Source organism: Bombus affinis, chromosome 8 (genome assembly GCF_024516045.1).
Source record: "Bombus affinis isolate iyBomAffi1 chromosome 8, iyBomAffi1.2, whole genome shotgun sequence".
NCBI classification, from domain to species: domain Eukaryota; kingdom Metazoa; phylum Arthropoda; class Insecta; order Hymenoptera; family Apidae; genus Bombus; species Bombus affinis.
In genome coordinates this window covers 13,305,366-13,329,520 of record NC_066351.1, presented here as the reverse complement: position 1 = coordinate 13,329,520, position 24,155 = coordinate 13,305,366, and the positions used below count along the sequence as shown (strand labels likewise).

Here is a 24,155-nt window from a genome sequence, read left to right as displayed (position 1 = left end):
ATTTCTCGGCACACAGCTTGTTTGTTCCCAGTTTGCACGAACATATCCGAGAAAATGCTGCGCACGCCGGCAACAGTCACGTCCGTGCAAACACGCAACTGCATTATTAATAATATGGCCAAAGCGAGAGAGAAGGAGATTACTATAGCTGTTCGCAGTCCATTGCGTTGGATCGCACGCGGCAAACCTACCTGGAATTTTCTCCTAGGTAATTTCAACCAACGACTATCCAATCTTAAACTTAAATTCCAAAAGTCTATTCTGACTTACTTCGGAAAATAATACTGTAGGGAGCGTGTACGTGTATGTGCGACGGTTCGGACGGCACCGGAGCCGTTACTGTCGGAAAAAGGTGAGAAAAATAAGAATTGTCGGCGAGGAAACGTGTAACCGCCGCGACGACGCAATGCGTCGCATCGTATCGATCAGCTGATATATAAACCGACGCAAATGGGCGAGCCGCGAGTATTAAGAATCGAGTCGTTGCAGAAACAGGTTTAAAGAAAGAAAGAGTTAAGAATTGCACGTTGATAATCAACGAGAGAAAAGTAAGTGAATCGTGATATTGTAAATTTTCTAACCGCTGAATTGATTGCTTGCTTCCCGCTTAATATATGTATGAACATTTTAATTACAAACGCAATTTATCAGTCGTGTACATGCTGTAAGAAAGCGTCGTTGCCCATTCGCTCCTGATCCTACGATATCGTTGTTAGTAATAGCCAGACTTGAACAGCGAGGATTATGAGTCCAACTTTTGTCGTGGAGTTATTTAAAATACGTTGTTCGTCACTTATTTTAATCAGAGGGAAATGGAAGAGAAAACACTGCAGATGTTCTGTTTGACGACGATACCAAACAATTTTGAGTTCTTAATAGAATAACATTGATATTAAAGTTTTATTCGAATCGTTTTCATTGAAACTTATTTGTAGACGTAATGGAATGGAAAGAGAGGCAGAAAGAGAGACAGGTTGGAATTCGCGTGAAATGGTAACGAGTAAAATTGCATGGGCGGCTAATTGCATTTCTAATAATGCGCTGGTAAGGGCGAGCTTATATAGTTTATTGCACTTTATTACCCGACCAATTGCAACCGCTGGGAATTTTCCTGCTGGTTCTGTGGTGTTTGCACGTTGTTCTCAAGTGTGACGATAGTCGTTCATCATGAAATCAATAAAGATATAACGTCAAATATATTGCGTATATCACGGCCACGTTCAGAATGTTTTTAGTCATCATTATTTAAACGTTAAATTTTTCCAGAATTTTAAATTTTATTATTGTTATTACCTTTATGATATCTTTTACTTGAAAACACCGTTATCAGTAAATAAAGAAATGGACGAGAAAGTTGTAACCATATTCCAACATTCGTTGGAAAACGAATGATAAATGGGCGAGGAGAATCGCAATCATCTACGAACGAGCTTTACGAGGCAACCACGACAGTGCAATTTTTTGAGTATTTTACAAACGAAAATTCGATCAAATTCATACTCGATTTCGTCCTCTTTTTTATGTTTCCGTTCGCTGTGAGTAATCGGTCCGCGATTGTCTTCGTGGAAACAGAGGATGCTTTGAGCATAGAGTATGCGATGCGAACGGCCATCGCGAATAAAAAAATAACGCAAACGGCGTATGAAATTTTCGTCAAACGAAATCTAAAAAAATAAAAAAAGAGAGAAACAAAAGCGGCAAACTCATGATAAAAATTTATATAGCAAACGCGTGCCAGTGAAATCAGGTGCGATGAGTGACTGCCGGTCTAAAAATAAATGCCTGGCATGCGAGATCGCTAAAACCCCCCTGTACAATAAATGTATTAGAAATTAGCCTGTTTCGTATCGCGAGAAAGCATCAGGGAATTAATTCACAATTTTCCAGCATCGTTTCGCTCCGCCCTATAACTTTATACGATCTCGTATCAGGCGTGAGATCTACAAAACGTTCGTTATTAAACGCACTTTCGCGGTATTGGGGTCGCACGTTTGTTGAAATATTCATCAGCTGTTGTCGCTTTTAATCCGTGATTTATATCAGCTGATGTTCAAAGTCGTGTTCAATTAACGGACACTAATCACGATATAACATTTCGTCGCTGAACCGAACTGCAACGATGTTTATAATTTTGAAACGTCGCGATGCACGATACGAACGACGTTCCATCGGAAGTATAAGATAACGAAGCAGGACAATAACGTGGTAAAGCTCAGCGACAGAAATATATATCCGCGACAAGCTTTGTTTTATTCGACAGTCACGTAAACCGAGGAGAGGAGTCTAGAGAACGGTGGCCATGCAAACGAGTAATTACCGCAATACTAATAATATGTCGGCGAGAATGGATTTATGTGTTCCATTGCATTAGGGAAATTACCGGAAACGTTGCCGCAGGCTTCGTTGTTTGACGTGTAAAATCGATGACGAACGGAGCAACAAAAGCAACGGAATACTCCGATTCTGTTGCTGTCCGCCGACATTACCTTCCTCTCCTTTCTCTTTCGTTCGAATTGATTACACGTACGCGGTACGCTGCGGACGAGACGTTCCCAACGTACGTTCGCGGCTATTTTAACGTCACGTTTGACTCTGAGGTTTAATCACCGGAAATCGAACATCTGTCCGCCGCTTCCAGTTTTAATGTTTATCAGTAGAACGACTCGGAACACGATTGTTTGGATTTCTGATTGCGCGAATATCGGGGACGTTGGTTTCCGACTCGTACGGAACCCGTAATCAGACGTTCTTCCGTCTGGGAAATGGAAACAGCTTTATTTCAACGATCGAACAAGTTGCTTCATTTATTTTCAATATTTTGAGTTTGTAATTTCACAGTTTACGCTTATAGGTACGCACAGTGACTCGCGAACGTATTCGAGTGTTTACTATAGTAAAACCTTTAGAGTTATATTATGCGCGATAAATGAAACATTTTGAAATTTCGTTGACGTTATGAAGATGTACGATCATCGTGATTATATTGGTAAAATATCAAACTGATTTGAATGTATACATAGAGGCTACATTTATCGCAAATGAACACTTGGATAAAAATGATTACGCGGTACAAACAATGAATAATCAACTACTCAAATACCATGGTGTATTTTCATTTCAATGACTTCTATATACGCTTTATATATTATATAACGCTCTATACGTACATGTAACTTTTATGTATGTTTCCAAATTCGTCTCAAATTTCATCAACGTAGTAATCGTGGTTATCGTGACATATTATAGCGGCAGGAAAATTTCAAAATACGTCAACGTACACATTATATTCATAAAAAGTTTGTACAGGTGTCCAAATACTTTCGCGAGCCGTGTCATCAGCGCGTAAATCTATTTTCACGATAATTGATGATTAATGTTTAACGTTTACGCGTTATGCAAACGAGTTTTTCGACGTTGTAGCATCGAAAACAACGCGATTTTAAATCAAAGATGTTATAAACTATACGTAACAGCTCGCAATTCGTTTAATCTGCGCTAATTGAGACGAACAGCGGCGCGCGAATATTCGAAGAATCGCGCTTGAATAAATACAGCATTTCGTGAAATTTCCTGTTTCCCTGCGATTTTCGCTAATTGGCGAAATTAAACGGCCGGTCAACGAGTGGAAACTTGAGAATTACTTTCATTGCTTGTAAAGCATCGTTTCGTATAATTAACGCAAGAGCTCGGTTCTCTCTATGAGGCACACGCGATTACAGTCTTTCGTCTTATACTTTGTCACACTGGTCGAGAAATTGTACGCTCACCTTTGTAATGCCGATTGATGCTTATACTCTGGCCGTCTTCTCTCTTCCACATCAGTTTTGGCGTTGGATATCCGTCTGCTTTGCACGTCAGCGTAATATTCTGGTTCTCGCGAACCGCCACTGTGCTCTCGGTGGACAACGAGTCCAAAATGTTCGGTGGTACTTGGAAACAAATAGAGAAGCACAGAAGGTCAGTAGGTCTAATTAGAAGCTGATAGGTTGCCTAAATTGAAACAAGTTCTCAAGCTTTTAAGTTAAATCACGTCGGTGGTAAAAGGATCGCTTTTTTCTTTCGCAAAGTAATTCTATCGAACGTTTCGCGATGGATTTTCGTTAAAGCTGCTCGGACGTCTTCGGCGCACATAATAATGTAACAACAGCATGCGTTAAGTCGATGGAAGAAGATTAAATATGCTCACCGACAACTTGAAGGAAGCCGACCTGGCTCATCATCGGGTTCGTGTTCAGTTGGCACATATAATAGCCTCGGTCGTCTTGCTGCACGTTGTTGATGTGAAGCAGCCAGGTCTTCTGATTGTCGTGGGACACCGAGAATCTCGGTATCTTCACGACCACGTGTTTGTGAATGGTCAAGAGCATTTGACGACCTACGTGAATCCACGCCACCTGTGAATTAAATTGGACAATGTTCTCAGATCTTTCCTCGTCTCTTTTATTCTACAGTGATACAGGCAAAAAGCTCTTTCTTCTTCTATTCGAGAAACTAAACCGATGTGGAGTAAAAGCCATAACCGTGTTGATTAAATTTAAGACGATTAAATATGTTAGCGGTGAAGGTTCGGTCTTGGTCACTTGGTCTCGATATGGTCGATATAATCGTTTTTCAGCTGTATCAAAGAAAGTGGACTTGCAATTTTTATTTGGAAAGGAGACGTGTATCAATTTATAGCGGTACATACGATCAAGTAAAAAAAAAGTAGTAAATTCGCGTATCAATTTCAGCGGTCTCGACTTTACTTGTAGTGATATAGTTCGAATACTTAAAGAGGAAATCCATAGTTTGCAAAAGAACCATCAACGGTATATCGAATCTCCTGATACACGAGCCAGAAACGAGCGATTCGTGCGACCACTTTGCGCGCAAAATCTTTCAAATTTCCGCTCGTCAATGGGTCGCGATCCATCGGATGCTCTACAAGTGGCGGAACCCGATGCGGGGAACAAGCTGGCAACAACCGAAGAGAGAAAGGAGATGGCCAGCGCCGGGTTGCACCGCAACGACACGCTGCGCAACCCTCTCTGCATCAGAAATGCTATGAACAAACATTATTACGACCGTATTTTACGCTCGGCTGGGCTAGCGTTCCCCTAACTAAGCTCATTCCACGACAAAGCTTATGCACTTTCGAGGATTTCTGGGTTAAACTGGCTGCCCTCCCATTCGCCGTGCTCTCCTGCCACGCTACTTCTTCTTTTTCATTTCCTTGCCAACGCTCGAGAACGCTTCGTTGCACGAAAGCGCCACTTTTCCTTGTTTTTGCCTTTCCACCTCTTTCCTTCTTCGCCTTTCTTCCACGATATACATTTAGTCGTATCTCCGTACGAAGGTAACGTTCTAACGACTCTCGATGAATCACCTTCGTCACACGGACGAAGTTGTGCCTCCTTTCTCGTGGCACGATCGATCCATTGCTCTGGTTCATTGGAAATTTATTCGAAGAACGTCTTTGTGACGAAGAACGACAGATCTCTAATCGACTTTATAATATAAACCAGCCAAATATAAACAGATTCTACGCTCCTTTTTTCTGTTTCTGGTTCCTTCACATCTCGTTTGAGAGTAGTCGAATGCTCCAAGAGGCGATGGTCCCCTCTATTTGTAAGGGAAACTATTCGGAAGACATTGTCCAAGTCGCACTGATTATTTTCTTTTATCTTTCCTGGAGAATACTTGCTCGCATAATTACGTAACAAGCGTACCATGCCAGGGGAATTAAGCAACTCGAAGAGAGGCAGATCATTCGGCGATTCAAACTCGTGCAACAGAATTTGAAACTTTGCTAATTGTTCTCGAAAGAATGCTTCGGTAGAATCGTTCCTTTCGTAGTCAGACACAAATTACTCGATCTTAGCGAATAATTAAAGCAACCGACCAAGACTTTTATAAAACAACGATTTATAAAACACCTCTGTACGTTTCGTCTGAAAATTTCCGAAACACGGACATAGATTAAAAACGTACGACTAGGAAATTATGCAGAAATTATTTCTAGGCTAAACATCGATCAAAGCGGATGGCTCGATTCGTTGATTTAATTTATCGAAAGGATCAAAGGAGCGCAGACGAGGAAGCTAACAACCGCTTGGAGGAACGCCATATCGAGGAAGATTAAAGCTTAGTTGAAATCGGTTAATCCTTAGTTTCCAGTGTAGTCATATACGTCGTTCTTTACATCCAACGTACCTCGCGTATTCCATCATATCGAAACTTCCACCGGTAGTCTTCTCCATCTCCCTTTATAACCACGTCGTCATTAACCGCGTTCCTTTCCAAATGAATCATTCAAACTCATTAATCATCTACTACGCTACCATTTCATACGAAATATCGTTCGTCCTAAACCGGTTATTAAAGGGTCAAAGGTACGGTTACTGACCAAAATTTGGTCGCAATCCCCGGCGATGGATCGTGAAAAGTGAATGGCGCTCGATCGAGAAAACGAGAGCCGGCTCTCTGATGCGCAAAGGTAGCTGCCGGCGTTATATTGGCCTTTAAACGATCTCGAGGTAAAGCTCGTGCCGCTTGCGGCCTCGATTGAAATCCCTGGCACTGGTTCAAAGTCAAGCTCAACTGCCGCCGCGATACTGGCAACTGACGCTTTATATCGCGAGGAAAAAGCGTTATGTCGGTAGCGGCGAGTTTTTGTAGCGGTCAACCTGTTTAAGAAACTTCGATCGATTTTGCCTCTTCGTTTTTTCTTTTTTTGAGTGGGTATTGCCTTTGTGGAAGTTTCTTGGAAAATACCGATGTTTCTTTTTTCTTTTTTTGTAAAGTTGGCGATACTAAATTTTACAGATATTTTACAGACTATTTGTCGACGTTTTTTGAACTGGAAACAATTTTTAGAATGTTGCTCCTTTTGTGTTCGATGTTTTCAGTAACGGCTATCCCGTGAGTAGGATTCGACACTTTCATCTTGAACAGAAATCAACGGTGCAGGCTGCTCGCGCTTGTTGCTATCTATCGACAGTCACGCGGATGATTCAGTGCAATATAGATCGACGCGTTCATCGCGCTGGCCCGATCACTTTTGGGTTCGTGTGCCAGCGGCTGTCAACCAAATCGAGTTTTTTTGTACTCCGAAATGACCGGCACGTATAAAACCGATAAAAGGTGACGGGAAAAGGAATAAACGCAACTCGTCAAAAATGAAAAAAAAGGGAGGGAAAAACACGCTTCAAAAATGGAAGAGAAATAATTTTTTTCAATTTCACGGGAAACATTTTTTTAAAACCGAGTCGATAGTTGTTCAACGATTCCGATCTAATTTCTCGCCACTTAAATATCGTTTACAACCTTCTTGCTCCACTCCCGACTGAAGGCTTGTACGTAATAAACGTAATTAAAGACGCGTTCCGTTACTAAAACATACAGTGGCTACGGAAAATATTCGCCGCAGGTTTCGCATTTTTATCAGGTTTTATATTTCATTTTCATGGTATCAAATTTTCGTAGTCATACGAGAAAATACCATTAACTGATGCAAAATTTAATGTACTTGGAGCTAATTTAATTATTACGTAAATGCTGTACAATAAATACAACGGTGTGCCGATACTTTTTTCGACCATTGTATTTTCGACATTCGGTCGCCACTATTTTGTGTCTTTTAGATTAACATTGACCGTCAATGATAGTTCCTGAAATCATCCGGAACGCGGCTCACTCGTCTCATAACGGTCCAGTTTCGAATGACAGCAATTACTCGGCGACCGTAGTCGTTGGTAGCTCGGAAGCAGGACGAGTCACGTGCCATCTTAATGTTACAAACTCTCTACGGAATCTACGCTTGTCTCGCTTTAAATACGTGCTTCGTCAGTCGTCTACAGTCTATAATACCGACGTGCCGTTGACATTCACAACGAATCTCCATTTGACCAGCTGAAACGTTCCAGCTGAATATAAACGCGATCTCTTGGCCGTAAATGTCAGCCAATTACTCAGTTCATTTATACGATCCGGTCGATAACCTACATAATTATCATCTTGTCAGGGAACTCGGTTTCAGTTTGTCAAATTCAGAACGCCTGTGTAGAATTTAGCAACATCTTCGTTCATTCTCTTGGAAAGCAGACGTCGTTATCCAGCGTGACTCTTCGTAAATCCTTCGGAATTTGATTCGAATTCCAGCGAAAGGGGTGTGTTAAAGAGAATTCTAAAGCGCTGTCGTCCGAGATCCTATCTGCAACGAAGATGAGACGCATTTTCGAGGAAGGACATTAGCATTAACCCGTTACTCTTCACCATCTACATGCTTCTTTTTTTACGCACGCTCGATAATCAACAGCGTGGCTCTAAATTTTTCTCGGCGGGTAATAACCCTCCGAGAAAATTCTCAGCCTCGTAAACGATACTCGTTCGCTCTCGTTCGAGAGTCGTTACAGTGGCTGTAACGGGTGCGCGTTGCTGCAAGGTGAAATTCGAAAGTGCAGCAGCCCAGGGTTGGTTAAGAAGAAACGAGGAGGAAGAACAGACGAGAAGAAAGAGTAAATTGAGAAGAGCCAGGGGGAAGTTGGTCAGAAACGAACATGGTGAACTTTTGGAAACTGAGACTGGTTTGGGAAATACTAATTTAGATGCAAACTGCCAACTATAAAAAAATGTTAGAAACCATGGCCCGATGGTCATCCGTGAGAATACCTTTCGCAAAGCTTCGATAAAACGCACTTCGGCTGTATGTGTTTTAATAAAGACTCTCGCGAATACATCAACCTGGTTACAGGCGGATCTTTGTTCTTCTTTTTTCCTTTTTCCGATAGAGGAATTCCTTAGAGCAGCGTAGCTGTTCAAACTGACCCCTTGGATGAAAGTACAGCGGCTACACTGAATATTGGTACACTATCGCGTATATGTTGTAGTATTTACGCGCTAACGAATTCGGACCAAGTAAAAATGTAAAATCTGATAGAAAGAAAAATATTTCATTGGAAAATACGAGCGTATGTCCAATACTGATTGTAATCATTGTATCTCGGACTTTGCACCTCCACGTACTTCAAAAAAGAAATATAAGAGAAGAGCAAAAGGACGATCGATTTCTCGTGTTCCCGCAAGAATGTCCCTTCGATCTCTTTAAATATCGTCCGAAATTAAGTCGTGGCGCAAGATAAAAAAAGAAAGGCAGGGAAGAAGGGCAGGAAAGGGGGGCAATAGTCGTTGGAGTTTACGCGGAGTTTCTTAAAACAATCGACCAGTCGATCTAGAATTTAATTAACCACTGCATGGAATGGGGTGAAGGGAGAAAAAGTAACCGAGTGGCTGAAGAACATAACAAGAGAGAGAGAGAGAGAGAGAGAGAGAGAGAGAGAGAGAGAGAGAGAGAGAGAGAGAGAATGCTAGAACGGAGGGTGGAACGCAGGAGTGGCGGAGAGAGTCAAGGAGAAAGCAGAGGAAGGTCGAACCGACGCGCAATTCCAACAACGGCGCGGCGTTTAGCGTCGAGGAGGGGAGTTGCTCGTTTTAATCAACTTTGCGAAAATATTCCCGACGTTTGCCGGCGCAGTCATTAGGCCGAACTTGATTTCCCACAAGGTCGCTTTTATATTTCTCCGCGGTTTTTAGTCTTAACGTTGTTGTGGCATATTTTTCTCTTCCCGCCCTTCTTCTCTTTTTTTTTTTTATGAATGAAACATCTACTGACAGTTGGTCGTCGTGGGAGAAATCCGAACATGTCGTCTAGTAGACCAGATGGGAGCAACTTACTCATTCCCTTTGCCGCCTGTCGTTCGACGCTTCTTTAAAATGTGCGAATCGATTCGTTGACGTGGGTAAAGGGAGTTTCCGTAGTTCAGAAGCGGAGACTAGAGGGGAAAGTTGATTGGTGGAGAGATCAAGGGGAAAGATTGGAACTCTGAAAGGATGAAGTTTTGCTTCGCTCAAACGCGATGGAACGTCCTTATTGTCTTGAGAAAGTTGAAGATGTATTACGGAATGTGATTAGTATTGATATTTGCAGTATCGCAGTGCCAACTATACGTATAGTTTCTCCACTTTTTACTTTGATAACAAACTTCAAAGGCGTAAACAATTGCTTTGACAGTGTAATAGAATAAATAGTGTAATCTATAGATTAATAACGCAGTTATTATTATATTATTATTATTATTATTATTATTATTATTATTATTATATAATTATTATAAGCAATATAGTAACTTCTATATACTGCCATTATTACGTTATTGCTCACTGTTTCCGCCATGTGGATTACACTATCTGTATTATATGTTTTTTTTTAGCCGAGGATAGCATATGGTATAGTCGATAATGATTATTTTTAACTCTGAATGTAGCTAGATTGATAAAGTACAGGATATTTTAGGGTTGTATATACTCGTATTACATTAAAGGTACCCACACGTTTGAAAATATCAGCTATAAGAGAATCATGTTCTCGAAATAAAACGATCTGTTCTAGCGAAAATGTTGTAGGTTAAAAATAGATTTTTTGAGGAAATTAACATCCATCTGTGTGGTGGATAGTGTCGAGGATTGTAATATAGAATAATAGAGAACGAGAGATTGCTGTTGCAACCCGTCAAATATATTTGGAATAAATTAAATAAATTAAACAATATAAATACCGTCGACAGACGCTCGTACAAACGTATTCGTAAAGATAGAGTATGATCGATCGCGGATAACTCGATAACTCGTATACTCCTTAATCACTGTTAATAGTTCGTATTTATAATAATTCGTATGATAATGATAACTCGGATAGTAACACTCTCCTGCGATCGTGTCCGATTATTTATACTGGTCGGGAGGAGAGTTGGAAAATTTGAATTCGTCTTTGATCGACGATTGCACATAGCGGCGACATTGTTTTCAAGGCGGTGTTTGTGTCCCGGTACAAAACAACAGCATGAGTTCTCTGCCTCATCTATGCAGCATCGTCCTCTGACTCATATGTCGCTACATCTGCAATCTTATTTGTAATTAGAAATGATCAATAGTACTGAAATGTCTAAATCTTTCAATCATAAAGGAAGACTCGATAAGATGCACAATAGACGATGATAGACTTTATCTAGGATCTAGAAAGAATCGATTGTAGCAAATTCTATGTTGGACGCGATTAAAGAGGGAGAAGGAAGGTGGCGAGCAATGAATTATTCTCCGGCGCGAAAGTTTCGCGTTAGTCGATAAACGTTAGCACTACCTTCTCACTTGATGTTTTTCGTCGTGAAGAATACATTTCCTGGATGATGTACCACGATCCGACTATTTCCTTCGGATCTCGAGCACGAGTTAACTCGACGATTTATCGGCGCAGTAATTAAAAAAAATTTCACAGACCACGAGAAGCGACTCACGGCGACACGCGACGTCCAAATCGTCGGCGCGTCGTGGCGCCGACGCCTGACGCACGCTCGCACCGTTGTAATTCGGTTAGCAAATTAATTATTAAATTCATTTCCTAATTAGCTAATTACAGAGTACGCGCAGCCGTGCCGCCTCCACTTTTTCCCCTTTTACCGGAAGAGCTGACCTCCCTTGTCTTTCCGTTCTGTCAATAATGGACACACGTTTCAACGCGTTCAATGTTTTTGATCTCGTCGTATCTCACACGTATTGTATTCTAATATCTTCATAACGCGTTAATACACGTAGTAACTTCAATGGGGTTTAGAGTAAGGACAAGTAATGATGTTTCATTTGGAGTTAAGTTTTAGTTGAACAAGCAGTACTCAATACAACAAACTGATTACAATATCGTCGTACGTCTTATTATCATACTCGGCTCTCAACTTCCCGATTCATACTCTCCGGCTCCTCCATTCACGCTTTCCGGCTTCTGCACTCACTCTCTCTGACTTCTCAACTAACACTCTGACTCCTCAACTAATACTAACTGTTCTCGCATCCCTTTGTCTTTTTTTTTTCGCCCCACCACGCGTGTGTTCCGCAAACACCCGCGGCCAGGGTCACGTAGGCCTTTTCTACGAAACTATTCCATTGAAGGACCGACGACACATTGATGGACCCTACGGCGCCTAGGCTCTCGCGACATTGTTTATAGTTAATTTGATATTTCTTAGGCCCTTTTCTACGATATTACATAATTTCATAACAAGTTCAATGTAAGTGGAAATAAAGGCGATATCGTTTCATTTTTTTCGGATGGCACTTTGTTTGTTAATCGTTGTTTGTTAATCGTTAATAACAGAAACATGTTTCTACAGCTGGTTTTGTAAAAAGGATACAACGTACTAAAATTTGGGACCAATTTTACCGAAAAGAAGTACATTTATCGTTTAGTCGATTAGTAAGTTAAATAAAGGGCACGTATATTCAACATCGAGCATGAAAAAGTTAATAAGAAGTTACGAAGCACTTGATAGATCCAGTAGTAGATTAATTAATTTTATACTTAGAAAATAAAGGTGGCTTGTTTATACGACGGACCAAACTAAATTATATTATATTTGTAAAATATTTTTAGTAGACTGCGGACTGTTTATTCAAATTCACGTTCATGTGGACATAATAAAAGAAACGAGAATTAAATAGAGATTTATTTTATTCTATTAAAAATATTACGAATACTTTACTTTAATATTATAACGAATACTTCTTTACTGGATGTTTTATACATTTTTGCATGTTACGTGTATCCAGTACATTTCTGCATAAATTCATGAACAATCGCAGCGCACTGATCAAAGGTCGCTATATATGGAACAATAAATTTTATATGAAGCAATCGTTTACCTTCTTCCTCGTCGTAGAATATGAAGAAGCGTTATTTATTAAACAATTTTTATTCTGTGTTAAGTCAATTCTTTGCTTACCGGTTTTTCTTTTGCAATTTAAACAATACTGTACGCATACAGATACGATGACTAATAAATGAAAAAATAACTGAACAAGCTTAAACTGTAATTGTCTTTATAATTTGCGGAAAATTTGGATTTCTTCTATTCAAGATAACGAACGATCAAAGATCGATGGCAAGCAAGGCGACCGTCTTCTATGTTCTTCATATTCGGCGTATTTCGCCCTCGCGTTGTAATTTCCGACGAGTATAATGGAACAAAATTGCGGCACGTCTGCCTCTTCTTGCAACCTAATCTACGAAACCGTACATATCGCGAGCCATTTTTTTCAATTTGCCGTCCATCGTACCTCAAGAGCACGTAACGAATACGCGTGCCGAGAGTATTCTACAAGCGGACCAAGCGTAGGAATTCATTTGAAGGAAAGAGTTTCATCGTGATTCCCTGGCTTCGTGGTATAATTAAATTCGTGGAAATTGACAAAGTCGTACGGTTTCTTTCAGTATCGGCTGGAACATTCTAAATAGGGAACGAGCGAAGATACTTCGTTGCAGGCGTTAAATAGAATTTTCTGGCGTTCCGATCAAAGAGCTGGAAGTCGACTCGGTCCCTCGGGACTGTACCAGTGAAACGTCGAATCTAATGAGACTGTTAGATCGGTGAAATGGGTGATACACGATTTCAAAGTCGAGGGAAAAACTGGCAGACCGATTGTTTCTCGCTGTTCGTTCTCGAAAATAACGTTCCAACGTCGTCTGTGCAGACTCAAACGCGTGCTCGTTGGCTGGCGAAGAACGCGGATAAAAAATTGATGAAACCGCGGAAAAGTAGATTCTCTTTTTACGTTTGATCGAAAGCCATAGGTGGAACGGCGAGCAATGATGGAACGACGAGGAGAACGGGAGGAAGGATCGATAATGGTTAATACGTTCCTGGCGGTGGTTCTCCAGCCCAGGCAAGGTATCGTGATTCGATACGATTTTTCCGGATTGATTTTATTGGAACAGATTAAAGGACAGACTACGCGTTCGTGAATTGCGTCCCATCGGTAGATCGTACGATACCGATGGAAAAGCTGGGATAGCGACTGACGTGTAACGAACCCCTTCGATTCGGTAGCGAACGGAGAATGTGGTTCAAAAGCGTACTCCATCACGCAAAATAATGTTTCCGCGTGTACCGTGAAGCAACGAGCTTTAATGAAACGTTAATCTGGAATGGAGAAACGTAAGCGAACCGGCATCGAATAAATTGTTAAAATATACCGGGCGAAATTTCGAGCTGCGTCCGACCCAGTAAATTTCCAGATAACATTTCCATTTGTTTACTCCAATATCGATCAGTAACCTTTTAATACCGGACAAATTTCGCTACGATATTGTAAATCAGTTTTGACGTTTTATAGCGCACTATAAAATTGTTTTGATCGCTCAATAACTAGGCTGCGGATTCTCATGCATCTATGGACAAATTTTAATCTCTGCAAGTTTATAGAACCAGCGTAATATCACAAAATCTGTAAAATAATCGAAATGAAGTATTCGCCATTTAAAACGTGTAATAGATCTCTGTTTTATATTCCACAAAAATATTTTTCTTTTTTTTTTTTTCTTTATTTCTACAGAAAATACATAATTTATATAAATATAGAAAAGATCCGAAGATTCTTGCAAGAGTAGAGGAACGATGGTGCGGTGTGGGACATTTATCGACCTACCAACCTTCGTGGTAACATGTCCATTTATGGTTTCTTAAGGAAAAGGAAAATGACACCGATCGTCGGGGGGAACGTCTTTCTCCGTGAAGTTATCGGTTCTGATCGCGGGTGGAATCGACTGAAAAGGCCTCAATTTTTATTCTTAGAACGTAGAGGGCTGCGAACATCTTTATGTTTCTCCGGTATAATGGTCGAAGCTGTAAACGCGGACGAGCTTACAGTTTATTGTCGCCGCATAGTAACGCTCGTCTCTTCTTTCATAAAAATGGATCAGTCGAATTATTAAAATTCTTCTGCCGGCTTTGCAACGCTCGTTGTTTCTCTAAGAATTCGCACGCTTTCGTCCCGTTATCGGAGTTACGTATAATGAATTATCATCGCCGTGCTTATTAACCATTCACCGTCCACCATTCCTTTAATTCCCCGTTTATACTTCCAAGGTACTTTCGCTGTAATATCTGATTTTTCTAAGACCTTTTCTCTCAACCAGGATGATGTTCAATGGATAGGTACTGGATGTATATTAATTTGCATTTCCGCTCACGTTCCGCCACCTCGAAATCTTTCGTCATTTAATACTATCTTGATTCAATCCGAGAAAATTGTTATTTTACCCTGCAGAATTTAAGGTTCTAAAAGTTGCAACGTATTTGAAGGATATACAGTGACTTTAATCTATGTAGTATTAATTCTTGCATGAAATTATACACGAATAATTGAATTCAATTTAATTAATATAGATAATATTTATAATTACTCACTCTCCTTTGACGCAAACGTAGATATACATTTATCTCGAAAAGGATGTAAAGACGAATAATTATTATTCCTTTCATTTCCTTTAATCCACTCACGTTTCCCTTCCTTCCTCCCTTCTCCTAATCTTCCCTCGATTTTTCTTCTTTCCCGATCTCCTCTTTTCCCTTTGCGTACTTTTTCGTCAATCTCACGTCCACCGAAATATATACGAAATATGTATCTATTCAATACCAATCAATAGCCATACAGAGATTTCACGTATCACAGTATCTACTTTCCAATGACTACATCTACGTAGAAAATGTATCTATTTATACGAAGAATCTTCTACGTATCCGTCAGATTATTCACGAAGTTCGCTTATTAATTAGCCTTATACGGACTCGGAACTCTAAGGTTCGTTCTGATGTGGGGCCTTAGGTTTATCGAGAGTTTCTCTAACGGTGCTTGGGCCTTGACGGCCAAACAATGAAGGACGTCGCGCGGACCCTTTCACGCGACGTAACACGTGTCCTTTGTCACCGAAATTCTTTAAATTCAGCGCCCAACTCTCCCTTTACCGCAAATTGTCCCTTCGTCGGTTGAAAATCAAATTTCCATCGGTTGCGTTGGATTCCTTGAAAGGGATCGAACAAAGGAGGGATTCGAATCCCTTTGGAATCCGGTTGGAAAGAGGACGAGCGCGAGAGTGGCAATTTTCCGGGCACGGCACGTTGTCGTTCAGGAACTCGCGTTCGTAATTGGCTCGGACTAATAAGCGCCTTCAACCGACTGGCGATGTCTTCTCCGGGGTTCCCGCGTGCAGTCACGTGCACGTGCGTGGAAGACATGCAGACGGGGTTGCGGCGCAAGTTTCGGCCCGGAACACGTGCCGCTCCCATCTACCTCGCAGCGGTGCTCAATCATCTCTTGGCCACGTAATTGCGCGAAATTCTTCGTGATAACGGGATCGTGGCCGAGACTATCGCTCTTGCGACTTGCTCGTGCCATGGTCGGGCGTATCGTTTCCCATCTGCCTTCCCGGCGCTATCTATTTTACAAGAAAGAGATGGCAATCGTCGTTGTATCGTAAACTCTGAATTTACCGAGAAATTTCGTTATCTTACGTTACGCGGGTAGCGCAAATCGGGCGTCGTTTCGAAACCGTTTCAGAGGATTCGAAGATTATGAACGTACACCAAGATTATCGAGAAATCGCTATTTTAAGATATTTCGTAAGTGGAAATGATTCTGTTTGTACAAATTATATAGGGGAAATGATAACCTCTACGTCCATCCTGTCAGTTGTTTCGTTTCATGGATTTTAAGACTGATAAATACGAAGCGCAAGCAAAATAGAGAGAAAGATTAGCCGGTATAATGCTAGCGTAAAATGAAATTGTTTGTAAGTTCAAAGATAAGCCTCCGACGATGACTTTTTACACGAACATTTTTTATCGCTTTGACTTCTAGAATCGGCCCTATGAATAACACCGCTGCCTCCTGTATTTTGTGGCAGCCTATACATATATATTTGAATCGTGGAGAGATCGCTAAATAAAATAGTCAGAGCGTGAAAAATTGCCGGACGCAGAAAACATGCCACGATATCATAGGGCAAATTAACCATGATATACGATTCTAGCAGTTTTCAAATTATGTTGAATTCGGTGAAACGTAATGAGAAAATCCGCTTGGCACGAAATCAAATTAAACGTAAATAAAAATCGCATCGACCCCTTAAAACTTGGCTGGCGAAATATTTACCGCCGTCGCGCCACTCTCTACCTGTTTCAAAATTTAATTCGAACCAACGCGACGGCGCCAGTCGCCGAACCGTCTGCGCTTCTCATTTCCTGCATTTAAAAACCAAACAGATTCCGCGTTGCAATTTCGAAATCCCGACGCTTCGAACGCCCTACTGAAGATATCTCTCCCTAGAATTTTCTAATCTTAACGTCTCTATCGTACCTACATACGCTATAAAACACCCATCTATATACACTTACTATCTTTATATATATACACACACAGGAGAATTTTCCATAATCTCTCCTCCATGGACAGAATATAAAGAGGGCACTATTCTCGACAAAGGTCTCGCGATTTATTCGCCAGTTTTTCAGCCTACGGTGGAGCTAGTTCCTCTCGTGGATAGTCGCTGGTTCCGCTGGCCGATATGTTTGTTCGCGTGTAATGTCGATCTTGCCGTAGGCTGGCCTCGTAGTTACCAACATCGAGCTCCTCCACGGGACAACTGATGCGTTTCCAATAGTGGCGGCGAGGCGTAGTGGCGAAGGCGGTTGCATAACAGCAGTCCTCCGATGCTGGTCGGTGGGAGGCATCGAGCTGGTCTGAGATAACGTCGAAGAATCCGTCCCTGGATCGTGGAGATTGCGGTCCACGGTAGAAAAGAACCGATGGAAATTACCGACACGCCAGCCAACGGGAAAGGAAGCATTCGTCGGAATCGCGGTAATGCTAATAACTCCGGGATCTTCCGATGCAGTGCAAGTACATAATTGAACGTCAGAGAGGATAGGGAAAAGACAGCGAATAAACCGAAGGGACGAACGAGAAAAGCGCGCGAGCCGCGTTACATTTCCGTTTGCTCGCCGTCTCCTTTCAACCAGGCCACGTCTTTTGTTCTTTCTTCTCGTTTAATGATTTACGACCGCGAAACTGGTAAATGCTCGAGTAATATGGAACACGCGTTACGCTCTCCACCAATATTATCCTAATGAGCGATCGTGTGTACCAATGCAACCGTTTCTCGTAATTCTTTTTCTTTGCTCTCTTTCTCCCTCTATCTCTCGTCCTTTCTTTTTCTTCCGATCTTCTTTATTACTATACCACCCGATCTTTTCCCTTTTATTTTACTTTGACCGCTGTTCTATAACCTTAATCGATGGCTACGCGTGCCGGCCAACGGATGAATTATCGCGGTGATCTTGCTCCGGCGTGGTTTTACACGCGCGATAATAGCAGAGATGTTTAAACGATCGTTTCCGAGAAAATGAACGGCCATTCTCGTTCTCATTTCCCTTTCTGTTTATTCTTAATCTTCTTTTTCTGCTGTTCCGTAGCTTGAAAGGAACGGCGATTGCTAGGTAACGTAATGCTATTTCTACTTTCGTTCTTACTGATATTGGTTCTTTAACGACGACTCCTCTTTAGATTATATTTTTCATTCGGTATCTGTTTCATGTCGAGTCTCTCGAACTTGTTGGATTCTTCAAAGGAAAGGAAACTAATTACAAGCTAAATGAATTGTCTCTTAGCCTCTTTTTCTGCCGTTAAAGATCACTATACAGTTGATAGCTTGGCAGTCGGAATGAGTCGAGTATAACGGCGACAAGTATGCTGAAAAGCATTATTTCTAAGAACGTTTGGAAAGATGGATCACAAATAAACTCAAACCAACTGTGCACCAAATCGGCCACAAGTTTGTCTTGTACGAGCATGACAATTTGATTAATCCGAATAAAACTGAGATGGATTAAACGCGTAGGTGTATTTAATAATGTAACGAGTGGATGAATTCGCAATAGTCTGACGTATTAAAATCACTATAACTACAAATACAGAGATAATGTACTACAGAGATAATGTTACCACAAAAAGTTAATCTTCCTATTTATGTAACTCTGGCTGAAGATTACAAGAAACGGCAATAACAATCTGTTCAGAGTTCATTTGCCTCTAGACTTTGTAAACCAAAACAACGTTACTATTCAATGTCACAATAATAATAGTCTCTCTCAAATTTGAATTTTCCGTTTCAACTTTTTCAACGCTCATGTACCGTTACGAAACTGTATCCATCCAGACGACGCAAAATAGTTTCGTCAGGTACCGCGAATATGTACGATTATGTTAATCGTCGAATTGCAGAGGACAAGCGAAAAGACGGAAGTTGTTTATCGGAAGGAGCATCATTCACATCCTTTGAAAACCAGCTATTCTGCACGGTGACACGTGTTTACTCGGTTTTTGAAAACGCTATTCACGTTGTAGTGGGTGACACCTAGAGCTCTAGTTCGGTCCAACGGGCTCCTTCGTGCGCGTCGTTCCATTTAAAATCGTCGCAACAAAAGTATTTCGAGCATGCACATCGCGACAAAACGTTTCGCCAGCAGCAGCGAATATTTTGCCTTGGAGGGACGGCCCAGGGAATCGATATATCGGGAGCAGATAGCGTAAATATTTTAGAACGCGGCGACGTTACAACGTCTGCGGCGGCGTTTATTATTTACACGCGATATTGCGTAATAATGGAGCTATTGGCGTGTGCTTACGTAAGCGCCAGGTCCTGCTTCAACCGCACACTTCTCGCGAGATAGCTTTCAGAGAAAATTCGATAGTGCAAACCCAGATCGTGACTGTGTGTGTGAATCATCCCGTTGCGTCATTTTTAACTTTTCGTCGTACCTCGCTCTCTCGTGCGACTAATTAGAAAAATTTCAACCTCGTTGTAAATTCGACCAATTTGTGGGCAGACGCAATCGCGAAGAAACACGTCAACGGGAGTCGTGAATTCCTGTTACGATTCTACGAATCGACACCGCGAGTAGATCGATCACTTGGTTTCCGTTAAGATAATAGGGGTGGTTGAAATGATATAACTCCGTGATTAACAGTGTTATGAATTATGTATTTTCCAACAACTTAGTAGAATCACACACTTTAGTAACGTCGCTGAGTATGAGAACTGCCTTGATTCGTACCGCCTTGATCTTGATCAGATTTTGACTGATAATCTGATAGATGAAGGCCCTCTTGTTATAATAGACGTAGCGTTTGATCAGACCCGACTTTGAGTGAACCGACTCACCAGAATCAACCGAATGATAGAATGACTAGACTTTGAATTCTTGACTTTGACTGTTCATTGATTATGAGAACCAGTAGAGTTGACCACCTTGATGGCGTAGAAGCAGTAGTAGCAGTAGTAGCAGTAGTAGCAGTAGTAGCAATAGGAGCAATAGGAGCCGTAAGAGCCGTAGGAACAGTGAGAGTCGTAGGAACTGTCGGAACTCTAAGGTTTGTTCTGATGTGATTACGGAGGAAAGCTCGGTATGGGTGTGTCATTTGAACCAAGAACGCGGATTCGTTGCTCACATTTTTAGTTAGGAAAGTGAGGGCAATGATCCGCGATGCCGATTGGTTATGACAACTGTTGGGAACGAAGATAGGAGGAAGAAGCCTTCTACCAGCGTGGTTCATGGGCGACATTGTTTATGGTAAAACCAGCTTTTCCGTTAGGCAACTATTTAGTTTTTCTCATTAGGTAACTACCTGCTTTCTCCGTAATTTGGAAGAATGTACAATAGACCTAAGGACCTTTTAAGTACCAGTTATAAACCGGAAATACTTGCAGGATTAAAGGTTCCTGCAAGCTAATAAGACTCGGTTTATAATCGGGCCTTAGGTTTTTATTGAGTAACACTTGTAACGTAACAATCGTTGAATCTTGTTCTTCGCAAAATACGTTCATAATTCAAAGACGTAAATTTACGTACTTAACGCGTTATCTCCGAACGTTTGATCGCAACGAACGGCTGAAAGAAATCGTAAGGAATTTTAGTTAAAACTTGTTGAATGGAATCGAGTTCGACTTGCAATCGTAAAGGGAGATTCGGGACAAGAAGCTTTTCGAAAGCGCAGAGAGAGAAAAAGAAAGAGAGAGAGAGAGTTACGTGTACATATATTAGCGAAACTTGGAGACTGCATAGAACGATATGGCATTGATTCTTCGATTTAATTACCTTATAATTACCGAGGTTTTCAACGACACAGGGTAAGCTGACGTCTCTCCCCAATGGCACTGTGACGTTCGGTATTGGCTCGGCAAACATTGGTCGATCGGAGAGAGCTGCACAGATAAAAAATTCCATTAATCGCTAGTTTCTTCCTCGTGTTAATTATTTGATGTTTCAGGGAGACGATTTCACAGATCGGTAAATTTATCGTCCGATACAATCATCGAGAATATTCATCTTGCTTTTTATAATAACACGACGAAACGATATTTATTAGTTACTACTTTATTCGCTTTTAATATTCATCGACGTGGTTCGTTTTAGATCGTAAACTATCGATACCTTGTCGAAATGAAAGGTCAGAGGATGTTTTTCGAAACAGTTACATACGATGTCGGTCGAGATAGAAACGCATGGTAGGTGAGAAACAAGTTTCCAAAGAAGACGAAAAGGAAGAGGAAGAGGAAGAGGAAGAGGAAGCGGGTCACCGCGAGTCATACCAGTCAAGAAATCCGTTGGGAAAGTTTCAGAATTGGTCAAGGGTGAAGCAAGAGGGCAGTTGGTTGATCGTTCGAGTGGAAGAGGAAACCGTCGATTCTATCTCGAGGCTGTATTTATCGGAAGCGTATATAGAAGAAAGCGAGTCTCCAACTGGAAATTGTATAATATCACGTCGTAATAAATTATCTCGCTTACTGATATCTTATGTATCATAAAATCCGTCAAATATTTTATCACTGAACGTTTACTCTGCCAATGTAATCGTTACGATTACGATCATGACTTTCGCGACTATCATGAACAACCTACGAATGTTCTTATAAAGTCATATCTTATATGATACGTTATATATGAGGTATTAGATTAGGCTGGATAAAACGATTGATTGTTCGATATTTGTATAAATGACATATAACAATTAAGTCTAGTATTATAAATAAAAATGGAATCTAGGTATAAGTCACTATTAACGAGCAACATCCTCGGCTTAAGTTATTAAGATATCGTAAGAAATTATTTATGAAGTTTATGAACTAGTTTATACTAGAAAATCATGTTTGTGTGATACTTTGTTAATCAGTTACGTGCCAACGCGTTTTCCCATACATATGGATTATACCAGCACGATAAATCCGTACAGGAAGACTCTTCGAGAGACTTTACAAAGTCGCAGCATCCTCTTAAACTCCGATTATGATTGATTTCGCAGCGTTTCGAGCGGCGTCAAAGAATAACGTCGCAGATACCATGATGATGGATCGGTCTGTGATTAATGAGAAGAATTAATCATAGCGTCGCTGTTCGATGTTGCGAGATTACCAACGCTGTTTTGCTTCTTGCGCATCTCCTAAACGATCGTTAGTTCTTCAAGGTTTTCAAATCTGTACCAACCGGTACAGCAGTCTCCTAGAGAATTTCCGGTTATTTGATTAGAAGAACGAGCTTCTGATTCTAATTATCATTTCATATACTGTTTCGGAATCGCTTATAAAGAAAAAAGAAAAAAGAATTTATATCTTGATAGCTTGATACGACCTTTTATTCCTACAGTAACTCTCGAAAAAAAAAAATCGATTTACAGGGAATGTTCACTTATCGATATTCTTATCTTATCAATTTTCCTTCCTAACGGTCCTTATGCCACTCTTCGTAACTTATTTGTATCATTCCGTTTTTGCACCGCTAAGTTGTAGCTTTAAAATTATCGTGCTGCCCATTGTCAACTGATCCTTTTTCAACTCAACGTTCATACGGTAGACTACCTGTGTAGTTCGTAGTCACGCAGATCCTCGCACCAATCGCTATTATTGTCATGGAACAGTGTATCATTCCGCGAAGCGTAATTTCGTAATCCAATTGTGTACAGTGTCTTCGTATCCGCGTCATGGTAGTACCGATGTCGTATTCCGAACTTTTATTTTGAACAGAGCTACCTGATATCCTATTCAGGAATACAGCTAGACACTATCCTTCGGTAATCATTGAGTTCCACGATTAATGCTGCAGAGGTGAGACAATTTCATACGAAACATATACGAGGACAAATTTTCGTCAGCATTGTACAAAAGTTTGTGCGTAAGTAATCTCGTCTCTTAATCTCGTCTTTCTAACACTAGAGTGATAAAATCCGGTAAGAGAAATAAACGCTGGTGGAGCGTGAACTTGTCGGCAATTTATTTCGTTTCGTTCTACTTAGAACGTTCTATCCGTCTTTCGCGAAATTTGATGTGGGTGTTTGATAAACGGAAAGGAATCGCGGCCAGATGATCGTTAAAGAGAATTGTCGCGGTAGAAGTTCCTTTCGTAAATCACGACATCGGGCGCACGTGATTCTCCGTCTTCCGTGATACTGTTCCGACGGAAGTTGCGGTGTCGTTCAAGCACGATTGTAAGGGACTAAGTTTTACGATTGAGTTGATATAAGGAGCCAAGTTATACGCCGCTAAGTCGCTCCATTTCCTCGAGGAAAGCCTCTTAATCGAGCGATCCGCGTCACTCGCGAGCAAGCCGTACTATATAAGTTTCAATTTCGTCGGCTATATGTCGATAAAATCTGTTCGTTCCGATAGCGAGCTCGATTTCAATCGTTTCAAATCGATTGCTGCCTCTTGTCTGTATCGTTTTATATACGTTTCGTTCGCCCTCGATCTTATTTTCATTTACATTTTTCACTAGAAATTAATCCTTTCAAGTTCGTCTTCTTATTCCTCTTTCCTAAGGTATCATAAATTTCAAGGGAACAAGAGAAACAATGTTTTAGGAAACGGAGTAGGCGGATGGAACACGATCCACCAGTACTTCTATGACTTCCGTGTTCCGTCGAGCGTTTCGCTTTCTCACAAGCAAACCTGTTACAGTTACAGCTCCATATGGATATGATACACAACGGTACTACATTATTTCATTATTTCATTATTTACTCCCGTCCAGCCTGGAACAAGCCATGTTGGGCTATACAGTAGGACCTCTAATAACGCGAGACATATGTTCCATGTTATACGAATTTCGCGTTATACGAATCCAACAGCGAAAAAAGCTATAATTAAATAAAAATATAGCCTTTTTTTTAATACGATAAAATAACATGCGTTCCGTAATAGTAACTGTATCATAATACATACTGTAAACAACTCTAACTTATCGTAC

General features: G+C 40.9%; 1 protein-coding gene across 11 annotated transcripts in view; it reads right to left on the bottom strand.

The window, feature by feature from the left end:
* LOC126919251 (lachesin-like) overlaps positions 1 to 24,155 on the bottom strand; it is a 281,367-nt gene that overhangs the window by 59,972 nt on the left and 197,240 nt on the right. For all 11 annotated transcript variants that reach the window (XM_050728187.1, XM_050728198.1, XM_050728196.1 and 8 more), the window contains 3 exons: positions 21,015 to 21,121; positions 4,187 to 4,394; positions 3,768 to 3,929 (listed from right to left, as the gene is read on the bottom strand). In XM_050728187.1, the coding sequence (XP_050584144.1) occupies positions 3,768 to 3,929; positions 4,187 to 4,394; positions 21,015 to 21,121 (477 nt within the window). The remainder of the gene's footprint in view (positions 1 to 3,767; positions 3,930 to 4,186; positions 4,395 to 21,014; positions 21,122 to 24,155) is intronic.